Source organism: Cherax quadricarinatus, chromosome 33 (assembly GCF_038502225.1).
Source record: "Cherax quadricarinatus isolate ZL_2023a chromosome 33, ASM3850222v1, whole genome shotgun sequence".
NCBI lineage: Eukaryota > Metazoa > Arthropoda > Malacostraca > Decapoda > Parastacidae > Cherax > Cherax quadricarinatus.
In genome coordinates this window covers 11,563,239-11,591,105 of record NC_091324.1, presented here as the reverse complement: position 1 = coordinate 11,591,105, position 27,867 = coordinate 11,563,239, and the positions used below count along the sequence as shown (strand labels likewise).

The 27,867-nt window shown below is 40.6% G+C and overlaps 1 protein-coding gene across 1 annotated transcript in view; it reads right to left on the bottom strand.

The window, feature by feature from the left end:
• The window catches only part of LOC128693878 (serine-rich adhesin for platelets), a 52,338-nt gene extending 38,481 nt beyond the window's left edge, over positions 1 to 13,857 (bottom strand). Inside the window, exons 1-4 of the mRNA XM_070090803.1 lie at positions 13,388 to 13,857; positions 8,891 to 8,960; positions 7,522 to 7,692; positions 1,723 to 2,058 (exon numbers count right to left, since the gene is read on the bottom strand). Coding sequence (XP_069946904.1) covers positions 1,723 to 2,058; positions 7,522 to 7,692; positions 8,891 to 8,960; positions 13,388 to 13,403 — 593 coding nt within the window. The 5' untranslated portion in view covers positions 13,404 to 13,857. The remainder of the gene's footprint in view (positions 1 to 1,722; positions 2,059 to 7,521; positions 7,693 to 8,890; positions 8,961 to 13,387) is intronic.
• Between the last annotated feature and the right edge of the window lie 14,010 nt (positions 13,858 to 27,867).

The window sequence follows — 27,867 nt, the reverse complement described above, 5'->3', positions numbered from 1 at the left end:
GTTTCATTACGATTTCGTGAATCATGGGTACAATAAGCTTAATGTAAATAATATACAAATTTTTAACCATGGTCTTGAGGGCACATAATGTTGTAAACACACAAATGTAAATTAAGTTGATATAGCCTAGGCCTAGGATAACTCAATATTCTCATTAGGAGAGACATTCTTCATTTATTTCTGAGATCAAAATTATTAACTTACATAATGTATCGTCAAAAGATTGTTTCCTGTCTTCACCTATCACATGGAATCAAAACTTAGGAATGATATACGTAGCAACGTGCACAGTGCACTCACACATGCAAATAGTCCCACGAATCTTGTCCAGGAGACATTACACAAGCTTAGAAAAGTTCAAGGAGATCAAATAAGGTGTTCTGGAACATTGAACGAAAATTTGCGAGAAAGCAAATGAAAACGTTGCTGAAAATGCTCCGAAAAATAGGAGTCTTCTTTCGTTAAACTTAAAAACACCTTAAATAGATTTTAAATTTTGTTCTTTTTACTTTTTTTATTTATTCTATTTAAAGTCCTTTATAATCTATTTTATAGAATCAAATTTTGATAAAATCAGCAAAAAAAAAAAAAAAAAGTTGGCAAATTGGCACCCACATAGACCAAAATCAATACAAAAATACTTTCTATTAAGATACACCAGCATCTGAAGCTGATCGAAAGAAACATGGGGAAACAACTTGCTTAATAAAATTGACAAATTGAAATTTATACAACTTAGAGCGAGTGACGAGATGTTTTAATGGTAAAACTTTGAAACCGATCAGAAAGACCATTTCCGGTAATTTATCTCATAACGAATCCACGTTTAACTATCACAGAAATACTTCAAATCTGCACCTATTCGGACAGGTTATCATTCTTTGTGTAGAATGTATTGTCAGAAGCATTCGTTAGCTATTGAAGAACAAATTAATATCACTATTCAATAAAATTGATGAATTGTGACTTGTGCCACAGTGGTCAAAATCTGAAGCTGATCCGATAAATCATTCTCCAAATATGGCAGGGATTCCAATGATTCCAACTTTTTTTTTAATATTTTACTACGACGAATTTGCCAGCACACAAAGGAAAATTAATAGGTACTATCCTGGCCATAAGATGCATCAGTCATTATATATTCAAGTCGTTGAGAAGAGGAAAACCGAAAATTATTTATGGGGAATGAAAATTTCGCATTATTTTACACACATAATGGTCAAATCTGCATCTACACATGAATTTCACTCCCGCCATAGTCGTATTTTTTTGGCACTTTTCTTTTACGAGGATAACTTAAGAGGATTTCGTAAGTTATCCGAACCATTCCAGGAGGACGGGAATAGATCGGCAAGAAGAAACTGTTGACTCAGGCTCTCGGAGCGCGAAGGACACACAAGGTTCCTCAATGAGAGAAATAAAAGCTGAAGGAATTGACTCGCTCGCAGGTGTGAAGGAAAGAAACGAGGGAGGAAATATGATCATAGAACATGTGAACAATTCAACTGTTCCAAGAATTGGGTCTTCGTTACAGAATTCGGTCTGTATATTCGAAGCCGATTAGATGAGGCGTCTCGAGTTATGAGTGAAATAAAATTGAAAAATTGGAGGAACAATTTAAAAAAAAATCAGGCAACCTCCTAAATGTAGCCATCGGAGACACCTAATTAACTTTTAAATTCCAAGCTTCGTGAACTTCAAACAAATGTACTAACCACTTACCCCTTGGTGGTGACGAGGCCAGACACGGGCTCCTCTTGAAGCTGTTTCATTACACGTAGTTTTCTTTTTTCTCTCCCTTCATCGTCTTCAAGTTCTTGGTGTCTTCTTCCAAGCGTTCTCTTCATCTCTTCAGCAGTGTCTTCGTCGTTTCGTCTGCCTGCCGCTTCACCAGACGAAGACCAAGACACTCCGCCACCACCAATACAAGCAGCATTGCCATATGAACCAACACCAGCAGCAGCATCTCCACTGTCTCTTCCTTCAGCACGATGTTGCTTCCCCAGTGGGAGTGGTTGAGGCAAGGTCTTCAGAGTGGCCCTCGATCTCTCGTCCACGCTAAAGAACCGCCCAAATAATGAAGCTATTGATCGCACATGTTGAATAATAAGACAGTAGAATGCATTTACCAGTTTGGGAAAAAAAACTGTACACTTGTGCAATACCAGGCAAGACAGGTCTTCCACGTTTCGAACCCCACATGACCGAGCTCTCAGTAGTACCAGTTACCAGTAACCAGTTACCAGTAGATGACTCACTACCAACCGTGTGTGAATCACTGACTGTTATTCACGTTGCTGCTGACCATAGCATGATTTTGAACGCCACTCACCCCCTAGGCACTGGTGGGTTAGTCTGAGATAGAGAGCAGAGAGAGAGGCAGGGCGGCCTGGTGCTCCCCATACTTTCCGTTATAATTATACGTACAAACCAGCCTACATAAGTGTTCTTACCCCCATCCACGTTTCGAACCCCACATGACACAGGTGTAAGAATGTTACACTTTGGAAACTCTGGAATGCATATTTTCAATGTGTCTATGTGTAGTTTGTATGTATGTATGTATATATATATATATATATATATATATATATATATATATATATATATATATATATATATATATATATATATATATATATATATATATATATGGCTTACGGAGGAAGAATTCTGTTCCACTTCCCCATGGAAGTAAGAGGAAATAAACAAGAACAAGAACTAGAAAAAAATAGAAGAAAACCCAGAGGGGTGTATATATATGCTTGTATATGTATGTGTAGCGTGATGTAAGTGTAAGTAGAAGTAGCATGACGCACCTGACATCTTGCATGTGTATGAGATAGAATAAAAAGATACCAGCAATCCTACCATAGTGTAAAACAATTGCAGTTGCAGATATATATATATATATATATATATATATATATATATATACATATATATATATATATATATATATATATATATATATATATATATATATATATATATATATATATATATATATAAATTGTGTGTGTGTGTGTGTGTGTGTGTTACCATTTTGTCCGACGCACATGTCGAGTAGACACTAGGCCTGTTGTATATGCGCGTGCGTATGTGTGTGTGTGTGTGTTCTCACCTAATTGTGGTTGCAGGGGTCGAGACTCAGCTCCTGGCCCCGCCTCTTCGCTGAACGCTACTATATCCTCTCTCTCCCTGCTCTATGAGTTTTATCATACCTCATCTTAAAGCTATGTATGGTTCCTGCCTCCACTACCTCACTTGCTAGACTATTCCGCTTCCTGACTACTCTATGAAAGAAATACTTCCTAACATCCATTTGACTCATCTGAGTCTTCAACTTCCAAGTGTGACCCCTTGTTTCTGTGTCCCCTCTCTGGAACATCCTGTTTCTGTCCACCTTGTTTATTCCAAGCAGTATTTTGTATGTCGTTATCATGATTTCCCTGATCCTCCTGTCTTCCAGTGTCGTCAGGCCGATTCCCCTGAACCTTTCTTCATAGGACATTCCTCTTAGCTCTGGAACTAACCTTGTCGCAAACCTTTGCACTTTCTCTAATTTCTTGGCGTGCTTGATCAAGTGTGGGTTCCAAACTGGTGCTGCATACTCCAGTATGGGCCTGACGTACAATTTTTACATTACGTATTAATTTTTACATTACCATAAATGAAAAAAATATATCTTTAAACGTATAAGAGAAAATTTTAGAAAGAACTTAATTTTAAATGAGTTCTTGCTAAATGGCCAGTTTTACCTATTTGGCACGACATTATATATATATATATATATATATATATATATATATATATATATATATATATATATATATATATATATATATATATATATATATATATGTTACATATCACATTTCTCACCCTCATCATCCCTAAAACATCCTTTCATATTCACCCCTATATCACCTAGAGATTGTTTTAAGCCCGACGACCCATCACGACGTAGGAGCCAGAGCAACCATCACCACTCCAACACCACCTACTACACTCTGGCTCCTAGTGTCATGATGGGTCGTGGGGATAAAATATCTCTAGGAGATATGAGGATGAATAAGGAAGGATGTTTCAGGGATGATGTGGATGAGAAATGTGATATGTAACATAGATGAGAAATGATAAATGCGGTATGAATATTCAGTTTGAGAAAAAATGTGTAAAACAATTTTTTGTTTTGACGATTATAACATAAATTTGGTGGGTAAATTGTATTAATATTTTTTGTTGATGAATAGTTAACATGAACTTAGTAAAGTGATTGTGTATTAGTTGGAGGTGTGTGACTTAGTTCTGGTATTGTTTCATGACATGGTAAATTTTTTTGTGCTTATGTCTTATATTTGTTGTCAATATGTCAAGTATAGGTTTTGGTGTATGTCTTAGTTATGATGTGTATGTCTTAGTTGGAGGTGAATGTCTTCTTAGATTTGGTGTGTATGTCTCGTGTCTTAAATTTGTGATGGAAATGTATAAGTTGTGGGTGTCTGTGTATTATTATTTTTTTGGTGATGGTGATATGTTATAGTGCTCATGTTATATTATAGATGTTGGTGGAAGTGTCGTGGTATTTTTGTGTATGTCTTATTTTCGTGCGAATGTTTAAAAAAATAAGTGTTTTCAGTGATCATAGTAGTTTTGAGATGCATGATGGTTATCTTGGTGATGAGTGTTGATAGATGATGGTAAACATGATATAGAATTGGTGATCGTGATTTTTGTGTGAATGTTTATAAAAATGAGTGTTTTCTGTGATCTTAGTGGTGGGGTCATAAAATCTGGTAATCGTCTTGGTTATAGTGTTCTTAGATATTGTGGGTACAACAGGTTGAAACAAGATGTGTTGGGTGTGATGTTACTGATCACCAAGTAAACACAGATGGGAGTGTGACGTCACTGGAGGTGACCTCGTCGGTCCTGTGAGGTGTGACATCGTGTGTTGGTGGTAGTGAGGTGAGTGCACTTAGATATTGTCAAATATGATTTTTTGTGTGAATGTTTATAAAAAATGAGTGTTTTCTGTGATATTAGTGGTTTTTGAGGTAAGTGAATATGGGTGTTTGTTGTTGGTGGTTGTCTTAGATTTATGTGTGTACAAGATATGTTTTCAGTTGATGGTGATCATGTACTAAGTGTTTGTGTATTAGGTTTGTGTTCATATTTTTTGTTTTTGCGCCCATGGGGAGGGAGTTCTTGGTTATAGTGATTTGAGGGGATTTCTATAAAATGAGTGTTAGCTGGTGATGCTAAACTTAGTTTCTGGTGATTTTGACTGTGTTTTGGTAGTATTCAGTGCTAATTTGGTAGTAATCAGTACTTGATCCAAGGAAGTAGAGCAGGAATATTTGGGGTAGAAGTGGATGGTGGGAGGGTGTTGATCCGAGGAGATGGAGCAGGGATTTTGGGATGCAAGTGGGAGGGGTACCCATAGGGGGAAACCCAAAAACTTGATCCGAGGAGATGGAGATCATATGAAATTCAAATAAAATTCGAAAAAAATCGGAAAAAAATTCGGGGAGCGGGGGCGATCCGGACGACGCTGCAGAAGGCGCTGCACAAGGCGCAGGCGAGGGCGCGGGCGGGCGCAGGTTGGCGCGGGCGGGCGCGTGGGCGCGGCGCGGAAGGAGTCCGCTCAGAGGAGACCGCTCAGGAAAAGGAAGCCACTCTAGCATTTTCCCCACTACTCTTAAGGAAATCCAGCCTGACGACACTGGAGAACAGGAGGATGGGGGAAGGGACAAGATAACTACTTATAAAATACTGAGAGGAATTGACAAAGTGCACAGGGCCAGAATGTTTGACACGGGACACAGAAACAAGGGGACACAACAGGAAGTTAACAATTCAGATGAGTTATGGGGATGTCTGAAAGTATTTCTTCGGCCTTAAAGTTGTCAGGAAGTGAAACAATCTGGAGAGTGAAGCAGTGGAGGCAGGATTCATGCACAGCTATAATTAACATGAGGTACGATAAGGCTCTTGGAGTAGGGAGAGAGTGGACCTAGTAGCGACTAGCGAAAAGGCGAGGCCAAGAGCTGTGAATCGACCCCTGCAACCACAAATAGGTGAATACAAATAGGTGAGTACACACACACACACACACCCACACATACATATACAAAAGGCCTAGTGTCAAATCGATATGTGCCTAGGACAAAATGGTAACTAACACACAAACACACACACATACACACACACATACACACACACACACACACACACACACACACACACACACACACACACACACACACACACACACACACACACACACACACACACACACGCGCGCGCGCGCGCGCGCGCGCGAACGATTGAATTATAATTTTTCTCAGCTATCTTGTACCTCGTGGTGTCTCCAGGTGATTTCAATCGTATCACTAGTTTTTTGAGGACTTGAGGTCCCTTTCATCAGATAAGGGAGTAGAATGCAGAGAGAGAGAGAGAGAGAGAGAGAGAGAGAGAGAGAGAGAGAGAGAGAGGGAGAAAGAATCAGAGGACTTGGTGGAGGCAGGTCTTAGCACAACTCTCAGCGTAGTGGTGCAACATAGTCAGATAACCAGAGACTAGACTTGTGGCTAAGTGTTTCTTCATTTCCAGAGTTCATAATACTTCGTGTATCCGTGTTTTCTCGGTCTTCCTTAAGAGAGAGTAAAATTCTTCTCCTCACAGGTTAATTTGTTTAATATCCAGGACCCAGTGTTAAGGCTATACGATTTATGATGCTGATGTTAATAAAGTATCTTGTACTCTCTTTTATTGTGGTTTGAAATTATTAAGAAATGATTATATCACATGGGCAGTAAGCTATAAATAATGTTAACTGATCGCAATTGGCTATAAAGTGATAAGGTTTCTTCACACACCTTTTTAACTTAAGTGGGTTTCAAAGTGTCATTCTTCAAATGGCCACTTAAGTGATATTTGCTAAGTGGAGTAACTAATGAAATATGATAATTCACGTTGCCAAGGGTAAATGAGGCATGCTCGTTCACTATTCGGCATGATATCCTCATATCCCAGCCAGGGTGAGTTATCCTCATATCCCATTACTCTGCCTTAAACCATTATACCTGCTACTGGATCAGTTTGAGTCAAGTTTTGTTTTTTCTTTTTTTTTTTTTACCTCGGCACGTTAACCTAAACCCGGGAGCACACATGTGATGTGGGTTTATAAAACTAATTTCGTCTTTACTCAGAGTATGTGCCATCAGCCCTCACAAGAGGGGCTTTAGAATATCTCTGTTGATATCTGACAGCATATTGTGAGTTAACATGAAATTAGTCTTATAAGACGAATACCACAAGTGTTCCAGAGTTTGAGCTAGAAAGAGGAGACGAACATTTATGATGAAAACTTATGGGAAATAGCTGGAGTTGTGTTTCGCTGTGTTCATTTTAGTTCCTCTGTAACAATCGCCGGAGTATCAACACATCGTCAGTCTCAGTATTCAGATAATTATCTGTCTGTTTTTTCTGTTCTATGGTAATCAGTTGACTTACCAGCATTGGTTGGATGGAGCGTCGTCAGTGACTTCAGGGAAAGTCTCGCTGGGTCCATCGATGTCACCAGATGGTTCATGGGGTATCGTTGGCACGTCGCCAGGTCGTTCTCGAGGTATCTTGGGGAAGAAGGTATCCAGTAAGCTGTCTCTGACGACGCTCTGCCCTAGACTGGGAGGAATTAGCAGAAGCATCAGGATAGGAAAGGAAGACATGTATAATATATTGGCATGTTGCTATAGTGTAGGTGTTTCAAAATAATGTATGAGCACGGCACTGTATAGAAAGCTGTTGTTATATTTAAATCCTTATGATAAACCTCGAGTTTTCACAAAACATTGAACCCTCTTGAAAATATCCATGGACTAGTTGCGAATTATGAACAAACTGAAGGTTAATATCCACTCTCCTAATAAGATCATTTATTTAATGCCCAACTATTGGTACTTTGAGGCAGAAGTGTATAGCAAAGAAAATTTCATATCACTTTAAATAACATATACAATAAAGCAATTCCTTATACCAATATATCGCCGAAATATAAAAAAAAGAGGGTGCTTAGCGCTTCTTTTTGATTATAATAATAATAATAAAAAAAGAGGGTACCAGAGTTTGAATATAACCCACTATAAGAGACTTAGAGCCAGTACCTAATTAATAATGGTTATATTATTATTATATATAATCATAACGACAATTTTTAAAGAAGTGGACGGGTAAGCCAGTGGAAGTCCTCGACCAGATGACCAGTTGTGGGTCATCATGTGACTATGACCCGCCTCAGGAAACACTTGTCTTGTTTCCTGACAAACATTGTAACTACTTTAGAGTCAGTGTCATTACCTCATGGTCTCTGGAGATGGAATTTCCAGCTACTGTAGAGGTAATGTGGTATACATAACACAGTGATGCCGAGTTTACCTCTCTTTAATAGAACATTTACTATCAATGTCGTTACATTGTTAAATTCCAAAGTAGAAGTATTTATTAAATGATTGTTTTAAATTGTTGGTGTCACAAAGTTGAATCTTTGATACAAATGATAAAGTTTTGAAGAAAATGTACCGGATGTGAAACAAAGAGTGCAAGATTATAACCTTTCCAAAAATGTATATTGAAAATTTTAAATATAAATCAACGAAAAATGTTTATCAAATATTCATTAGCTGAGCAGCGCTGCAAAGACGAGAGCCAGTATGACAATGTCATTACAAAAAAAAAAAATACGTTTAGAAGCTTCGAAATTACACAAACTGAAACATGAAGAGAGGAAAAAAGAACGTAGTAAGATAGTGAACATTTCGAAGCAGAGAGTAACAAAGAATAGTGATGAGGATCAATAAGGCTGGGGAGTGTGTTGTGATCTTACCGTGCTCGTGTAGGATTTTGAGTCTTCCTGGGCCTGGGACGAGCTAGGCCTGTGTGCATCAGCGACGAACCTGTCAACACAATATATAAGAATGAAGGAATACTGCAGTAGGCTTATTGGCCCCTGCTAGCTAAGTCCAGCTCACACCCACTCCAACCTATATGCCATAGAAATGTTAGCATAGGTCACCACTGTAACCACAATGCAGGTTTTTGCAGAGAAATCCTACACCAGCATGGCTGTGGCGTGCTCTAGCTAAAGTCTCTCAAAGCTGCCACCATGACTCACAAAATCACAATAACAAGATTGCAAACAAAGCACAGAGGGGATGGGGATCGAACCCATGGCATGCGAGTCCTAAAACTCGTCCAGGTCATTCCAATTTTTGAGTACAATAAAGCTGAAGAAATATTTCCTGACACCTATCACTCATCGGTGCGCAACTTCCTACTGTGCTCTCGTGTACCCGTTCTTCGCCTCTCGACCATTATATTTTTTTTTTTTTAATATTTTGTATGTTGGTACTAGCCTCCTTGCATACCTCTGTACTTTCTACAGTTTCTTAACATGTTTTATCAGGTATGGAATCCATGCTGGTGTTACATACTCAAGACATGCCTGAAGTATGCCGTACATAGGACCGTAAACGTTGAGATTCCTGAAAGTTAATCTTAGATTCGCCAAACGAGCATGAGCTGCAAAGAATATCAGGTTGTTGTATACTTCTGGCGATATGTTAGTCACTATGAATTTAAATACTCTCCCTCGTCCAACCCCTCACCCCCTCTCTTCATTCGGCCTAGTTATTTGGAGTTATTTTCCCCTTCGGAATTTGAGCTCGTGAGCAGAGGGGAAAGGAATCGTTATTCGCCCCGTTCCGTTGAGAGCCTCGGTGGTAGTGTTGTTTACCGTGGGAATTGGATTATATGGGGATGTGCTGGCCCTCCCACTGGGGCCCCGGAGGAGGCCCTCATGTCCTTAGATGACAGAAATATTCCTGGAGGCTACCTGTCGGCTCCGGGAGGTGGCAGCCAAGGGGGTACGACTCCCGGCTTTTCTGGTTGTCCACCTCTCTTGTCGGCTGAGCCTAGCTTGCCTGATTCGAGAGGTGCCATCTTGAAGTGCTGGTTTACTGGCCTGAAAAGTAAAAAACGGGTAGTCTCCATGTTGCATAAAGACTACTGGCGGTTTCAAGCGTACTCTTGGACGCGGAGGAAATATACGGTTTCTGTTTGTTTCTCCTCAGGGCTGCGCCTCTTTCCCCTCTTTTCGTTTAACAAAATAAAACAAAAGTGAAGAACCTAAATATGGATAGTCATATTCATGTTATGCCACTAGAGCCCCTCACCCCTGCGGCACTCTTGACTGATCACGACACGTCCGCGAATCTTCCTACTAACCAGATACCGCTTTTGTGCGCCCGTTCCGGCTGACTTTTGATACCTCTGACCTTTGCTCTATTTTGACCATGATCCCATCTTCTGTCACGACAGGGCACCTTTTTTTTTAATCGTTCACACGTCACAGGATGGACTGGCTTGAAGCAGTCATCCAAATGACCTTGACATATACTTGACAATCCCGACGCTGTTACTGACATTCCTCACTCCTACCCTAAGAAACACGCCACCTGTTTCAAAAACAATCTTGGACGAATTTTTTTTCTCTTTAACCAATGATACCTACTCATTACCTCACTGACCATGGCATTAGCAAAGCACTCATGATGCGTGTTCCTCATAAAAGCCTTTACATGTTCAAGAGTGGGATGTGACATCCTGTCACAATGTACATTCCCGTGCATTTCTTTCTCAGTTCTATCTGTGGTACTGTCTTTATCTTGCATACTACTGTTAAACAGGAAATTATTCAATGTGGCCCAGACATCCAAGAGCAGCTTGAGCTCGACAAGCTCCTAGTAATCAAAGTGGATACTTATGTGCGCCCTGCCCGAGGTCGGAGACATTACCCAAGGAACACTGCCAGACTGACCCTTGACTGCCGGGAGCTTCTGGCCTCAGTTTATTTAGCAGGACAACACTTTCAAGTGCGGGAATTGCTCCCTACACCTCAACAATGCAGACACTGCTGGCATTTTAGCCACCTGGCCAAGTATTGTAGATCAGCAAAATACCTGGTCTGCGGTGCAGTGGTAGATCATGATCCTGCTTACCTAGACTGTGGAAAAGCTCACCCTGCTTCGCGCCGAAGCCCGGGTTTCTTGAGAGAATGTGAAATTCGTTGCCTCGAGGAAAGGGTTGGCATTTCATAGGTAGTGATAGTGACTCGACTCCGTCTCCAAGGCAGACTTTCACAGTTCTCTTAATTCAAAGCAACTCTGCGGTCTCAGGTCCTGTTGTACCCTTTACCAGTCACCTAAGTGTCCGACCCTTATGAAGGTCTCATCTCTGATGTTTCCACCTCTTCACCTTCTCCTACTCTTATTTCGTCTTCTATTCCACATGTTTCCCCACCCACACAGCTTTCTTCCGGTTGGGCCCTTATCTCTTCCTCCAAGCCCTCAGTGGCATGTTAAGAGTATGTTACATTTTATTCAGCGTATATCACACTTATATAGGCATGCCCTCCCGATCAACGAATCGAGTGCTAAGAGTATAACGAGCAGGGGTCCTATTGTTGTGCTAGCACTTTGGTTCAGCCAGCCAATCACAAGGAAGCCAGCCAAAGTTGTGAAGCGATGTGGGACACTCGTGAATCAACTTCGGCAGACTTACCTTCAAGTCTAGTCGCAACATTTTTCACTTACATTTGCCTTATTGTACATATCTGCTGTTTATGTTATAAGTATTTACACTCTCTGCTGCCTTTTTGCTTATTCCTACGTGGTTATCGTGCTACAGCCAGGTGTGCAGGCCACTAGACTACACCTGTGCTCGTAATACCCTCAAAGGCTCAAAATTCAATCAATGACCAAACCTCCCCTCCAACCTGTTGCTCCTCCTCTTGCTTCCTGCGTACGTGACGCTTGTGAACATCCATCCACCCCCACATACTTTTACTCACCATGTCGCCACCCAGATTTTTTCCTCCCAGGACACCAGTATCCTCTCTCTCTCTTCCTCCAGTTTTGACATTAACATCAATGAAAAAATTATATCTTTAAACGTACAAGAGAATTTTTTTAGAAATGACTTCTTGCTAATTGACCAGTTTTACCTATTCGGCACGACATTATATATATATATATATATATATATATATATATATATATATATATATATATATATATATATATATATATATATATATATATATATATATATATACATATATATATCCATATATATATAACATATCGGCCGTTTCTCACCAAGGCAGGATGACCCGAAAAAAAGAAACACTTTCATCATCACTTCATCAGTGTCTCGTCAGAGGCGTGCCGACACTACAGTTCAAAGACTGCAACATATTTTCACCCCTACTTCAGAGTGCAGGCACTGTACTTCTCACACTCCAACAGCGCGTCAAATCATACAAACCATTTGCCTCCACTAGCTCCTGTCTAACACGCTCACTCACGCTTGCTGAAAGTCTAAGTCCCTCGCACACAATACCTCCTTTACCCCCCCCCCCTCCCTCCAACCTTTCCTAGGACGACCCTTACCTCGCCTTCCTTCCACTACAGATAATAATTTAAAAAGATAATATTTAATAAGCCTTTTAGCTGACGGTGGATATTTTAACTTGGTATGATAGTATTTGTGTTGTGCGTTTCATTCACGCTTGTGGTTTTTATTGTTTGTTAATTTTATGTATGTTTTTTTGTGTATGTTAAATAATTTTTATTGGTACACGGCCAGTACTCAGTAAAAATCATAGCTGCTACTAGGACCGAGCTGCGGGGGCGATGATCACCGTAAAAATAGCACAAGTTTGACACTTGTATACAGCTTATCAATGCCACGAGGAATGTTTAGCAGAATATTTGACACAACAGAAGACAGTATCCCTTCATATCACAGAGTAACTATTAACGAGTTCCGCCACTCACTGCCCCTCTCTCTCTCTCTCTTTTATTTACACAAATATTACCTCTGAGATATTTTTATTATCTTGTTTCCAGTAGCGTTGTAACAATACCCGGAGTTGTATCTCTGTATGCCTAGTTATATTATACTTTCCAAATTAATTCACTGGCATCATAGGTTCGATACCTGTCACTGGTTACGAGGTTTCTGCTGCCCTTACAGCCCGGCCTGGGGGCAAACCTGCCATCTAAACCAGGTTGTTGTTGCTAGCTGCATGATCATCACAGTTTGGCTGATCTATCACTCATAGAAGACAGTAATACAGTAGTTATTTAATGGGTTCATTATTATTAATATTATTACTAATAGTAGCAATAATTATTTATGGAGAAGCGCTAAATCCGTAAGAGACATACAATATTTAAAGAATGAGGTAATCAGGAATCCCCTTGAAGGGAGGAGTCTACATAAAATAAAGATACAAGAAGATAGGAAGTGATTTACTTACCAAGTGTGTTATTCATTCTGCCACACCCTGTATGATGCTACACCCTAGATGGTGGCACACCCTGGATGATGCTACACCCTAGATGGTGCCACACCCTAGATGATACTACACCCTAGATGGTGCCACACCCTGGATGATGCTACACCCTAGATGGTACCACACCCTGGATGATACTACACCCAGGTGGTACCACACCCTGATGGTACCACACCTTGGATGGTACCACACCCCGGATGGTTCCACACCCTGGATGGTAAATCGTCTCAACACAGTATAGCCACAACACTCGCAGCTAACTCATCACAGTGCATAAGTTATTATGATTCTGAACACTCGGTGAATACGTGAAGTATTGCCAACACTGGCTGCGATACACACTGCTTATATCAAACATGCAAGAAGTGTTAGCGGAGGGAGCTACAGTGTGAGGGTGTTTACATGCAGAGTGTCACCATTGGTGTGTGAGAGAGGGAGCAGTCGAAAGCTCAGTGAATCACACCCGGGATCTCTGAAACACGTCACCTCCACTATCTCTGCCCAGCTGTAGTCTATCTTCGCCACATCCTATTTATGAATCCTAAACGTTTTTCACTGTATATATGCTTCTAGTAAACACCTTGTTTATATCTATTCTTGTGATTGTGTTTGTTTATATATGTTATATATATATATATATATATATATATATATATATCTTTCTTTCTTTCAACACACCGGCCGTATCCCACCGAGGCGGGGTGGCCCAAAAGGAAAAACGAAAGTTTCTCCTTTTACATTTAGTAATATATACAGGAGAAGAGGTTACTAGCCCCTTGCTCCCGGCATTTTAGTTGCCTCTTACAACACGCATGGCTTACGGAGGAAGAATTCTGTTCCACTTCCCCATGGAGATAAGAGGAAATAAACAAGAATAAGAACTAGAAAGAAAATAGAAGAAAACCCAGAGGGGTGTGTATATATGTGCTTGTACATGTATGTGTAGTGTGACCTAAGTGTAAGTAGAAGTAGCAAGACGTACCTGAAATCTTGCATGTTCATGAGACAGAAAAAAGGACACCAGCAATCCTACCATCATGTAAAACAATTACAGGCTTTCGTTTTACACTCACTTGGCAGGACGGTAGTACCTCCCTGGGCGGTTGCTGTCTACCAACCTACTACCTATATATATATATATATATATATATATATATATATATATATATATATATATATATATATATATATATATATATATATATATATATATATATATATATATATATATATATATATATATATATATATATATATATATATATATATATATATATTATATACGTGTCAACTTCCAGTTGTGACCCCTTATTGCTGTCCCATCTCTGGAACATCCTGTCTCTGTCCACCTTGCCGATTCCTCTCAGTATTTTATATGTCGTTATCATATACCCCCTTTCCTGTTCTCCAATGTCGTTGATTTCCTTTAACATCTCGTAGGACATGCCCGTTAGCACCAGGACTAATCTTGTTGCAAACCTTTGCACTTTCTCTTAATTTCTTTACATGATTGGCTAGGTGTAGGTTCCAAACTGGTGCTGCATACTCCAATATAGGTCTGACATAAACGGTGTACAGGGTCCTGAACGATTCCTTATTGAGATATCGGAATGCTATTCTTAGGTTTGCTAGGCGCCCATATGCTGCAGCAGTTATTTGGTTGATGTGTTCCTCAGATGTGTCCGGTGTTATACTCACCCTAAGATCCTTTTCCTTGAGTGAGGTTTGTAGTCCCTGGCCCACTAAACTGTATTCCGTCTGCGGTGTTCCTTGTCCTTCCCCAATCTTCATGATATTGCACTTACTGGGGTTGAACTCCAGGAGCCAGTTTTCGGACCAGGCCTGCAGCCTGTCCAGATCCCTTTGTAGTTCCGCATGATCCTCGTTCACATCAACTTCACATCATCTGCAAACAGGGACACTTCTAAGTCTATTCCATCCACAATGTCGTGCACATACACCAGAAACAGCATCGGTCCTAGGACTGACCCCTGTGGAACCCCACTCGCCACAGGCGTCCACTCTGACACCTCGTTACGTACCGAGACTCGCTGATGTCTTCCCGACATGTATTCCCTGATCCACTGTAGTGCCTTCTCTGTTATACCTGCCTGGTCTTCCAGCTTATGCATTAATCTCATGTGTGCAACTGTGTCAAAAGCCTTCTTACAATCCAAGAAAACGCAGTCTACCCACCCTTCTCTCATTTGTCTTACTGCTGTCACCCTGTCAAAGAACTCCAGTAGGTTTGTGACATAAAATTCCCCATCTCTGAAACCGTGCTGGTTGTCGTTGATAAGCCTTTCTAGGTGCTCCACCACTCTTCTCCTGATAATCTTCTGTGTGTGTGTGCACTCACCTAATTGTGGTTGCAGGGGTCGAGACACAGCTCCTGGCCCCGCCTCTTCACTGACCGCTACTGAGTCCTCCCTCTCCCTGCTCCATAAGCTTTATCATACCTCGTCTTAAAACTATGTATAGTTCCTGCCTCCACTACATCGCTTGCCAGACTACTCCACTTCCTAACAACTCTGTGGCTGAAGAAATGCTACCTAACATCCCTTTGACTCATTTGAGTCTTCAGCTTTCAATTGTAGCCCCTTGTTTCTGTGTCCCATCTCTGGAACATCCTGTCTCTGTCCACCTTATCTATTCCACGCAGTATTTTGTATATCGTTATCATGTCTCCCCTGACCCTCCTGTCCTCCAGTGTCGTCAAACCGATTTCCCTTAACCTTTCTTCGTAGTACATTCCCCTTAGCTCTGGAACCAGCCTTGTTGCAAAGCTTTGCACTTTCTCTAATTTCTTGACATGTTCGACCAGGTGTGGGTTCCAAACTGGTGCTGCGTACTCCAGTATGGGTCTGACGTACACAGTGTATAAAGTCTTGAACGATTCCTTACTGAGGTACCGGAACGCTATTCTCAGGTTTGTCAGGCGCCCATATGCCGCAGCAGTTATCTGGTTAATGTGTGCTTCTGGCGACTTACTCGGTATTATACTCACTCCTAGGTCTTTCTCCTTGAGTGAGGCTTGCAGTCTTTGGCTTCCTAGCCTATACTTTGTCTGCGGTCTTCTTTGCCCTTCTCCGATCTTCATGACTTTGCATTTGGCAGGGTTAAATTCTAGGAGCCAGTTGCTGAACCACGCATCCAGCCTGTCCAGGTCTCTTTGTAGACCTGTCTGGTCCGCGTCTGATTTAATTTTCCTCATTAGCTTCACATCATCTGCAAACAGGGACACTTCTGAGTCAGTCCCTTCCGTCATGTTCACATACACCAAGAATAGCACTGGTCCCAGGACTGACCCCTGTGGGACCCCGCTCGTCACAGGCGCCCACTGTGATACCTCATCACGTACCATGACCCATTGTTGCCTCCCTGTCAGGTATTCTCTGATCCTTTGCAGTGCCCCTCCTGTTATACTCGCCTGATTCTCAAGCTTCTGTACTAATCTCCTGTGAGGAACTGTGTCGAAGGCCTTCCTGCAATCCAGGAAAATGCAATCAACCCACCCCTCTCTCTCGTTTCTTACTGCAGTTACCTTGTTATAAAACTCCAGAAGGTTTGTGACACAGGATTTGCCTTCCCTGTGTCTGTGTCTGTCTGTGTGTATGAATAAACACACACACACAAAAAAGGACGAGGATCCGAAGTGTGATCTTGGAATAAAGTGACATACAATGCCACTCCCATCCCCCCGCCCCCAGCGCTGTACCACTGAGTCACGAAGCTTACAAAAGGAAGATTTTACAGTCAGCGCCTGTGATCTGCTTGTATCAGCGGCACCAACCGTGACCCTACTGTCTCTTTCCACAGCCTCAGATTCTTTCATGGTACATCAAGTTGTTCCGCGATAGTTTTGGTGTGACTGGTAGTTTTTATACAATATGTGCATAAAAGTTAGAGAAAGTACCCTAGAACATACACAATTCCTTTACATAAGGGAAAGGGAGACTGAGTATAAGAATTGTAGGAAAATAAGTCTGTTCAGTATACCAGGTAAAAAGTGTGGTAGAATTACAATTGAAAGAGTTAGAGGTAAGAAAGACAGTAGGATTGTAAGAGCAACAAAGAGGATTTAAGTAGAGTTGAGCTGGGGATATACAAACTAAGGAGCTACATTGAAGTTTATAAGTGAACAATACTTAAATGAAAGGAACTCTTTGTTGAATTTATGGATTTAGAAAAGACATGTGATAGGGTGGATACCGGAGCAATATGGCAGATGTTGCAAATGTATGGAACAGGTAATAAGTTACTAAACCCAACCAGCACTGTATGATCCTTGTGGGTTTAGCGCTTAGTTTCGATAATAATAATAATAATAATAATAATAATAAAAGCCAATAATGAGTTTTTATGCACATAATGTGGCTGGAGCTAGGGTATGTTGGAGAGGGAGGATGGAACTATTTTCCACTGAAATTAAACCTTAGGCATGATTGTGTGATGTCACCATGATTATTTAACATTAATAGACGGGGTTGTAAAAGAAGTGAGTCTTGTGGTGTTGGGAAGAGGTATGTGATTAAAGTATACAAAATGGAAGTTGTCACATTTGCTCTTTGTTGATACAGTTCTTCTGGGAAATTCTAAATGAGAGTTGCAAAGACTGATGTAAGAACTTGGGAAGGTATGTAAAAGGAAATTAAAGGTGAACATCCCATCTTAGTAGCAACTAGTTACCGCCCTCCCACCCAGGACCAATTCTTAGAAGATTTTTCGCGAGTCTTGTCCGGACCTGACAAAAACTGCGAGACAGTAATACTGGGAGACTTCAATATCTGTTTTCAACAGCAAAATAATGGGCTATGTAAAAGGTATAAGCAAATTCTAGGTTTAAATAGTTACATTCAACTAATTAATACACCAACCCGGATCACATAGTTCTCAGCCACCCTAACTGACCACATACTTTGTAACCGCTCTGAGAATATTAGTCAGTCAGGCGTCATTACATAAGAACATAAGAACATAAGAAAGGAGGAACACTGCAGCAGGCCTGTTGGCCCATACTAGGCAGGTCCTTTACAATTACATTTGACCAACCCAATTTTCAATGCTACCCAAGAAATAAGCTCTGATGTGCAAGTCCCACTCAAATCCAACCCTTCCCACTCATGTATTTATCCAACCTAAATTTGAAACTACCCAAAGTCCTAGCCTCAATAACCCAACTAGGTAGACTGTTCCACTCATCCACTACCCTATTTCCAAACCAATACTTTCCTATGTCCTTTCTAAATCTAAACTTATCTAATTTAAATCCATTACTGCGGGTTCTCTCTTGGAGAGATATCCTCAAGACCTTGTTAATATCCCCTTTATTAATACCTATCTTCCACTTATACACTTCGATCAGGTCTCCCCTCATTCTTCGTCTAATAAGTGAATGTAACTTAAGAGTCTTCAATCTTTCTTCATAAGGAAGATTTCTAATGCTATGTATTAATTTAGTCATCCTACGCTGAATGTTTTCTAACGAATTTATGTCCATTCTGTAATATGGAGACCAGAATTGAGCTGCATAATCTAGGTGAGGCCTTACTAATGATGTATAAAGCTGCAGTATGACCTCTGGACTTCTGTTGCTTACACTTCTTGATATAAATCCCAGTAATCTATTTGCCTTATTACGTACGCTTAGGCATTGCTGTCTTGGTTTAAGGTTGCTGCTTACCATAACCCCCAAGTCCTTTTCGCAATCTGTATGGTTAAGTTCTACATTATTTAACTTATAAGTGCTAGGGTTATGGACACTCCCGAGCTTCAGAACCTTGCATTTATCTACATTGAACTGCATCTGCCACTTTTCTGACCAAGAGTAGAGTTTGTCTAAATCCTCCTGAAGTTCCCTAACATCTACGTTTGAATCAATTATCCTACCTATCTTCGTGTCATCGGCGAATTTGCTCATATCACTAGTAATTCCTTCATCAAGATCATTGATATATATTATAAACAACAACGGGCCTAAGACTGATCCCTGTGGAACGCCACTTGTTACTGATCCCCACTCGGATTTAACCCCATTTATGGACACTCTCTGCTTCCTGTCTGTGAGCCATGATTCGATCCACCAGAGCACCCTTCCCCCAATGCCATGAGCTGCTACTTTCTTCAACAGTCTTTGGTGCGGAACTCTATCAAATGCCTTACTAAAATCTAAGTAAATAATATCAAATTCTTTATCGTGGTCAACAGCCTCAAAAGCTTTACTGAAGAAAGTTAATAAATTAGTTATACAAGACCGGCCTCTTGTGAATCCATGCTGAGTATCATTAATCAAGCTATGCTTATCGAGATGGCTTCTTATACCCTCAGCTATAATTGACTCTAGCAACTTGCCTACAATTGAGGTCAGGCTTATTGGGCGGTAATTTGACGGTAACGACTTGTCCCCTGTTTTAAAAATAGGAACCACATTAGCCATCTTCCACATATCAGACACTACACCTGTTTGAAGAGATAAATTAAAAATATTAGTTAATGGTTCACAGACTTCCATTTTGCATTCCTTAAGAACCCTTGAAAAAACCTCATCAGGACCCGGTGACTTATTTTGCTTCAGTCGGTCTATCTGCTTCACAACCATTTCACTAGTGACTGTGATGTTACATAATTTATCTTCTTCTGATCCACTATAAAAATTTATTACCGGAATATTATTAGTGTCTTCCTGTGTAAAAACCGAGAGAAAATAATTATTTAAAATCGAGCACATTTCATTCTCTTTGTCAGTAAGATGCCCATAGTTATTTTTTAAGGGGACCTATCTTATCTCTGACTTTTGTTCTATAGACCTGGAAAAAACTTTTTGGGTTAGTTTTAGAATCCCTAGCAACTTTAATTTCATAGTCCCTTTTAGCTTTTCTTATCCCCTTTTTAATGTCCCTCTTAATGTCAATATACTGATTCATAAGATGACCCTCGCCTCTTTTGATACGCCTATAAATTCCTTTTTTATGCCCTAGTAGATATTTCAGCCTATTATTCATCCATTTTGGGTCATTGCTATTTGATCTAATTTCCTTATAAGGGATAAACGTTCTTTGAGCAGCATGTATTGTGTCCAGAAAACTGTCATATTGATAGCTCTCTTCGTTACCCCAGTCAACAGATGATAAGTGTTCTCTAAGCCCATCGTAATCTGCTAAGCGAAAATCTTGGACTGTTACTGAGTTATCCCTACTATCATACTTCCATTCAATTCTAAATGTAATTGATTTGTGGTCGCTAGCACCCAGTTCCTCTGAAACTTCTAAATTATTAACAAGGGATTCATTGTTTGCCAGAACTAAGTCAAGCAGGTTATTACCCCTTGTAGGTTCTGTCACAAACTGCTTCAAAAAACAATCCTGAACTACTTCTAAGAAATCGTATGATTCTAAATTCCCAGTCAAGAAATTCCAATCAATATGACTAAAGTTAAAGTCTCCTAGAATTACTACATTATCGTGCCTTGTGGCCCTAACAATTTCCTCCCATAGTAGTCTCCCCTGGTCCCTATCTAAATTTGGGGGACGGTATATCACACCTAAAATTAATTTTTCATGCCCCTCTGAAAATTCTATCCAAACAGACTCTGTATGTGTTACTTCAGACTTAATACCCGTTTTTATGCAACAGTTCAAGCGATCTCGGACATACAATGCCACCCCACCCCCCTTCCCGATACTTCTATCTACTTGGAACAATTTAAAACCCTGAATGTGACATTCTGCAGGCATGTCCCGACTTTTTGAATTAAACCACGTCTCAGTAATGGCAAATACATCTATGTTACCTGCACTAGCAACTAGTCTCAACTCGTCCATCTTATTCCTAGCACTGCGACTATTTGTGTAATAAATATTTAATGACCCTCCTATCTCTTTACCCTTCCTGCTCCTTTCTGTTATTCCACTAAACCTATTACTGTCATTGTCAATTAGTGCCACTGGCTTTCCAATATCCTCCTCATTTTGCCTATTACTAGTTCTCCTAGTACTCATGTTACTACCCTGCGACTTCACAGTTTTCCCGCCAAAACCCATACCACTAACTATTCCTAGTTTAAAGACCTAACAGCTCCCTCCACTGCGTTGGCCAGTGCTCCCACCCCACACCTAGACAAGTGAACCCCATCCCTGGCATACTTGTCATTTCTGCCATAGAAGAGGTCCCAGTTGTCAATGAATGTTACCGCATTTTCCTTACAGTATTTGTCCAGCCAGCAATTGACACCAATTGCTCTGGACAACCATTCATTTCCAACTCCTCTCCTTGGCAAAATGCCACATATGACAGGTTTCCCACCCTTCTTCCTAATTATCTCTATTGCTGACCTATACCTGCTAATCAGGTCTTAGTGATCATTTCATTATTTACTGCACCAGGAAAATCACTAGGGATAGGATAGGCCTACACAGGACAATAAAAATGAGGTCAACTAGAGACTACAGTAAAGAAACACTGGTAAATAGGCTACACAATTGTGACTGGAGAGAGATAACAAGTTGCACGGACGTAAACGATGCCTGGGAAAAATTCAAAACAATGTTCACTACCATCCTTGATAATATTGCACCAGTTAAAGAGGTTAGGATTAAACGAAGAACTGAACCCTGGATGAATACTGAGATATTAGATAATATGAAATTCAGAGACCAGTTGCTAAAAAGATTTAAAGCAAACAGACAGGATACTGCAGCACTAAATGAATTCCAGTGTGAGGAACAGAGTACAGAGACTTATAAAAGGAGCAAAAGCAAAGCACTATTGCTCAAAAATTGAAGAGTATAAGAATAACCTCAGAAAGCTCTGGCAACAACTAAAACATCTGGGGTATAGCCATAAACCCGTAGATAGATCTAACATAGTACTAAATCTCGATAACGAGGTATGCCACGAAACAACCAAAGTGGTAAATTGTTTTAATTCCTACTACACATCTGTCGCATCAATACTAGTAAGTTTAGATTTTGCCACCGAAGTGGCTAGTTTATTGTGCACGCCATATCCATCCTGTGGATGGTAGCGCAAGAGCATTTGGATACACAAAAGGCCTAGGAACTAGGCCCCAAAATGGTTAACAGGTGTACATATGGGTTTATATCTACATAACTACAGTTCACTTAACTGTTACAAGCAAATTTAGGAAATTTGCTTGTAACAAATTTTGCTTAGTATATCTGGTATCTCATTTTCATTAATAAGATATCTTGACATGTCACTTAGGTTATTATACTATCTCTGTATTCCTCAATAAGTGGACAATTAAACACATAGTGTTCAAGACAGTGACAATATGCCTGATCACATAATTTACATTTAGTTTGATCATCATCTGTGTGTCTCCCAAACTGCCAGAAGTACTTATAACCAAGCCTAAGCCTGGCCACTACAACATGTTAGTGTGTTCACATTGCACGTTGCTCCATAAACATACTTATCTACGTTCATGTTATCATAGTGGGTTATAGATCTACTCAGGTTTCTAACTGCATTCCTATAACAATCATTTTCGTTATTTACTTCTCTCCTAATGTTATTCCTAATGCTAGACACAGATATACCAAAGTTATATTCTACATTCTCCTTCTGGGTACTCTTCTTGGCTAACGTATCAACTTTATCATGAAGGAGTAATCCAATGTGTGATGGGATCCATAGCAATTGTACATTAATTCCTTTGTCCCTGATTTTTGAGTATCTATACCTGGCTTCTCCAATGAGCATGTTGTTGGAGTCATTATATGAGTCAAGAGCCTCCAATGATGACATAGAATCAGTAATGATGATAGAGTCAAGCTCAGTGTTGTAAGTTAGCTTAGCGCCATTAGGATTGCAAACAATTCAGTTTGCAATGTAGACGCCCAGTTGTTAATTCTTGTGCCTAACTCAACAAATTTATTATCGTTATTAACTAGGGAGGTGGCAACAAGAGCAGATGCAGCCCTGCCAGAAGACTCCTGTTTAAATCCATCAGTGTATATAACTTGTGATAACTTATTACTACCAGCTAGGTGAGAAATTTCTTCTTGAGCAGTTGCTTTAACAAGTGGTTTAAGGAAGGAATTACTAGCAATGAACTTCTTGGGAGGGACTTGCAGGTATGTGATATTAAATGAACACATCTTCCACGGAGGGGTGAAATGCTCTTGTTGCCTACAGTGATACAGTTCATGCATCAAATTCCTTTAACACAGACTCTGATAAGCTTAAAGCACACTATACTAATAAACGGGTAACCCCAAACAGTTGTCAACTAGTAAGTGTATCTCATGACTTCGTGCAAAAAAGAACTAAGCAGGTTAGAACTAAGCAGAGCACCGGCCCAGATAACATCCCTTCTAAGGTCCTAAAAGATGGTGCCTCTGAATTGCAAATCCCCACTGCTCACATAACAAATTTGTCCATCACCACTAATACCGTACCGGAGGGGTTCAACTGTTCAAGGAGGCCAGAGTTACTCCTATCTTCAAGAAAAATAGTAGATCTGATGTCAGCAACTATACGCCTGTTAGTACACTCAGTATATCCAAAATTCTAGAGAGGTCGGTGTACTATCAAGTAGTTAAGTATGTTAATGACAACATTCTTCATAATTACCAATCAGGCTTTAGGACAGCTTACTTAACCGACACCTATCTAATTAATCTAATGGATTACATGAGAACTGAAATGTTGATAGGGAACCTCATAGGAATGGTAATCTTAGACTTACAAAAAGGCATTCGATACTGTCAACCACAATATATTATGTAAGAAACTTCAAGCTATCGTCATAGGTTCCGTAGACTTGTTTAAGTCCTACCTTAGCAACAGGAAACAAATTGTCAAAATCAACAAAACAGAATCAGAACCCCTGCCGATAGCATGTGGAGTTCCCCAAGATAGTATTATGGGTCCCTTATTATTTCTTTGTTATGTAAACGACATGCCCATCAGTGTCTAGTGCAATCTCCTACTGTATGCGGATGACAGTGCTCTGTTAGTGTCAGGTAAAGACCTGCAAGATATAGCTAATGTAATAATACTGGAAATGGTGGCCCGGTGGCCTGGTGGCTAAAGCTCCCGCTTCACACACGGAGGGCCAGGGTTCGATAGCAAATAGGTACCTGGGTGTTAGTCGACTGGTGTGGGTCGCATCCTGGGGGACAAAATTAAGGACCCCAATGGAAATAAGTTAGACAGTCCTCGATGACGCACTGACTTTCTTGGGTTATCCTGGGTGGCTAACCCTCCGGGGTTAAAAATCCGAACGAAATCTTATCTTATCTTGACCTGCAGCAAATGGTTAGTTGATAAACTATCGTTATACCTCGGGAAAACGGAAGCCATTCTCTTTTGCACGAAACTGAGAAGGGTAAACAATTTTAAAGTCCTGTGTAATGGTGAACTCATCATTTCAGTTACCTCAGTAAAATATCTGGGCATCCCCTTTGACCCATGCATGTCAGGAGAATTGATATGGAATAGTGTAGTCAAGAAGGCGAATGCCAGACTGAAGTTCCTCTACAGACAAGTACACTGTCTACCTACTGAGGCTCGCAGGACCCTATGTCTAGCCCTATATCATATGGACTACGCTTGCTCTTCACGGTACTCTGCCTTAACCCAAAAAAAAAAAAAAAAAATGAAAGATAGACTGCAAATCACCCAAAACAAAATGGTAAGATTCATTCTGGACCTGGGACCAAGAGAGCATATAGGCCAGGATGAATTACAACAATTGGATATGCTGAATGTTGAAGACAGAGTAAAACAACATAAGATTGTATATTAAATTGTAAAGAGGGAATATGGAGGAAATTAATGTATTCAGATATTTGGGAGTGGACATCTCGGCTGAAGGATCTATGGAGGACTTTCTGATAGGTGAACCATAGAATATACATTTGTGAAAAGATCTTTATATACGGAGGCAAAATGCGGAATATACCAGAGTATAATGGTACCAACACTTTATAGATGTGAAACATGGGCTTTAAGAGGCGATATGTTGTGTGATTATGATGCAGCAAGTTCAAAGCAAAGAAAATAGAAGACGGTGTGGGGTCACGAATGGTATAATTCAGAAGACCAAGGAGTTGTTGATGTGGTTTGGGCATTTAGAGAGGGTAGAGAAGAATAGCATCACAGGAAGGGTTGGAAGGGAGGTAAAGGGTGTTTTGAGTGCTAGGGTGCCGGAATTTTATATTAATGTTCTTCAGAGTGCCTTAATGAGGCCTATGTAACCCCTTACCCCCTCTTTGTCAAATGAGGGTAAAAGAATGGGTTACATAATCGTTATTCCCCTCTCTGCCGTATAGGGAAGAGGAGTTTGATGGCCCTCTTAAGGCTCTGGAGGCGAGATTTCCTGCCACAGAGGTCGAAGTGTGCCAGATGCCCTGTGCATTCATTAACTGTGCATATGCAATATGAGAGTTTGGACGCAATTGATTTCTGATCTCAGATTGCCGATGCGTATTATGAATATCAGTGTGACTGATATCGTTATCTTTATTGTAGACGTCTCTACAACCACGGTGCTCTTCACACCAACTCCAAGGCTGAGGGACTGATTACCTCATCTTTTGTATATAGTTCTACTGTCTTTTAGTCATGTCCTAGAATTGGTATTGATAAAGCCACGTGATTGATATCGTCGAATTGTGAGTGACTAATTAACACTCACCTTTGTCAGCAGTTTGGCAACAGTATCCTGGGTCGAGCTGTCCTGTGTAGGCTGGCCAATATTGCGCGAGAATCCTGAAAGGGCACACCATGGCCGGTCGTAACTTTTATTTAGGAAGCCCGATTAATTAGTTACATTTTCCTGAGCGCATTAGCGAGAGAAGGGGCCGGCACATCTGCTTATCGTCTGCTTTAAGCGTTCTCGGGATTGTTAAGTAGATGAAAGATACATTTAATAGTGGATTCCTGGACTTAGCCAATAACCACATCTTGAGTAGACACGTATTAGCGAGTGTTACATGAATGTCTAAGGTATAGTGTGTCTGTGGTAATGATACGACACTCGGGCACCGAGACGATGCTTATCAGCAAGCAGGGCACGAGTTGATTGGCGAGCAGCCTTGACTTCACCACAAACCCAAGAAAAGACCCTGGGCATTCTACACTTGAGGTACAGAAAACATCACCTTCCCTCACTGTTATTATTAAATAGATTGCAGTCCATAATTTTTGCAAGGCAGGTGGTACTAGGGTAGCAGGAGGCCATTAAGCTCTGGAGCCTGCCATATAGCAGGTATCAATATGTCATTTTAATATGTCGTGTAGTGACCCCTCGTGTTAAGTTCCACTTATCCAGTGATCAGATGTGCTGGATCATTTATCAAGGTTCGGAACCAGGAACCAGGCATTATCAATGACTTATCCCAGTAAGTGTCAGTAGTGTCCAGTGTAGTTGTGTTTCACAGTCCACTGTCGAGGAAATATCCAGCAAATATTTCAGGTGTTTTGGCTGGTTTTCTCTGGGTGGAAGACTGACACTAATTAGCAGAGTCAGTCAAGTCAGTTAGCATATATGCTCCAGACAGTGAGTTTTAAGCAGGGTTGTGTGAGCGTTTAAGATAAAGTGAATTGAAATAAGTAGATTTCATGGCTTAGTGTGCTGTTGGCGTATGAGCAAGGTAACATTTAAGAAAAGATTCTGGAAATAAGTTAGACAGATTTGAGTCCTAGCGGTGGGAAGCTACACTTTAAAAGAGAGGGTGGAGATCCTGGAATCTACCTGGAGGGTATTCCGGGGATCAATGCCCCCGCGGCCCGGTCCACGACCAGGCCTCCCTGGTCATTTGAACTGTGATGTCTGTGCACTTCTGGTAAGATAGCTAATGAACGAATCATGGTGAATGTGTTTCCTTGTTTATCGGATCACCCTACATGGGTTCTCCTCCCTTATATATAATTCCAGTCTCTACTTCATTTACTGCTCTTCTTGCGCTTCTCAGAAAATATATTGGGATTCTCTCAGTTGCAACGTATCATTAACACACATTCGTCTATATGTTGCAGGGCATCTGCTCACATACATTCTGCCCAGCACCACACATGGGCCGCACTCCTATTAAAGGTGGCCACCAACATTCCCTCACTCCAAGTGATTACCACATAATCCACCATAATGTAAGCAGCTGCTTTGGCCGCTACATCTGACAGTCTGCCCAATACAAACCATATAACACTATCACTCATACAACTTTTGACAATGTAACACCCATGACACTGTAACACTAGGGACACAGTGACAACCGTGACACTGAACACCAGTGACACTAACACAAGTGACACTGTAACACAAGTGACACTGTAACAACCGTGACACTGTAATACCAGTGACACTGTAACACCAGTGACACTGTAGCAACCGTGACACTGTAACCGTGACACTAACACACGCTGTATTCAGGTATACACAAATACAGTTACATAGATTATCATACATAGCAGAT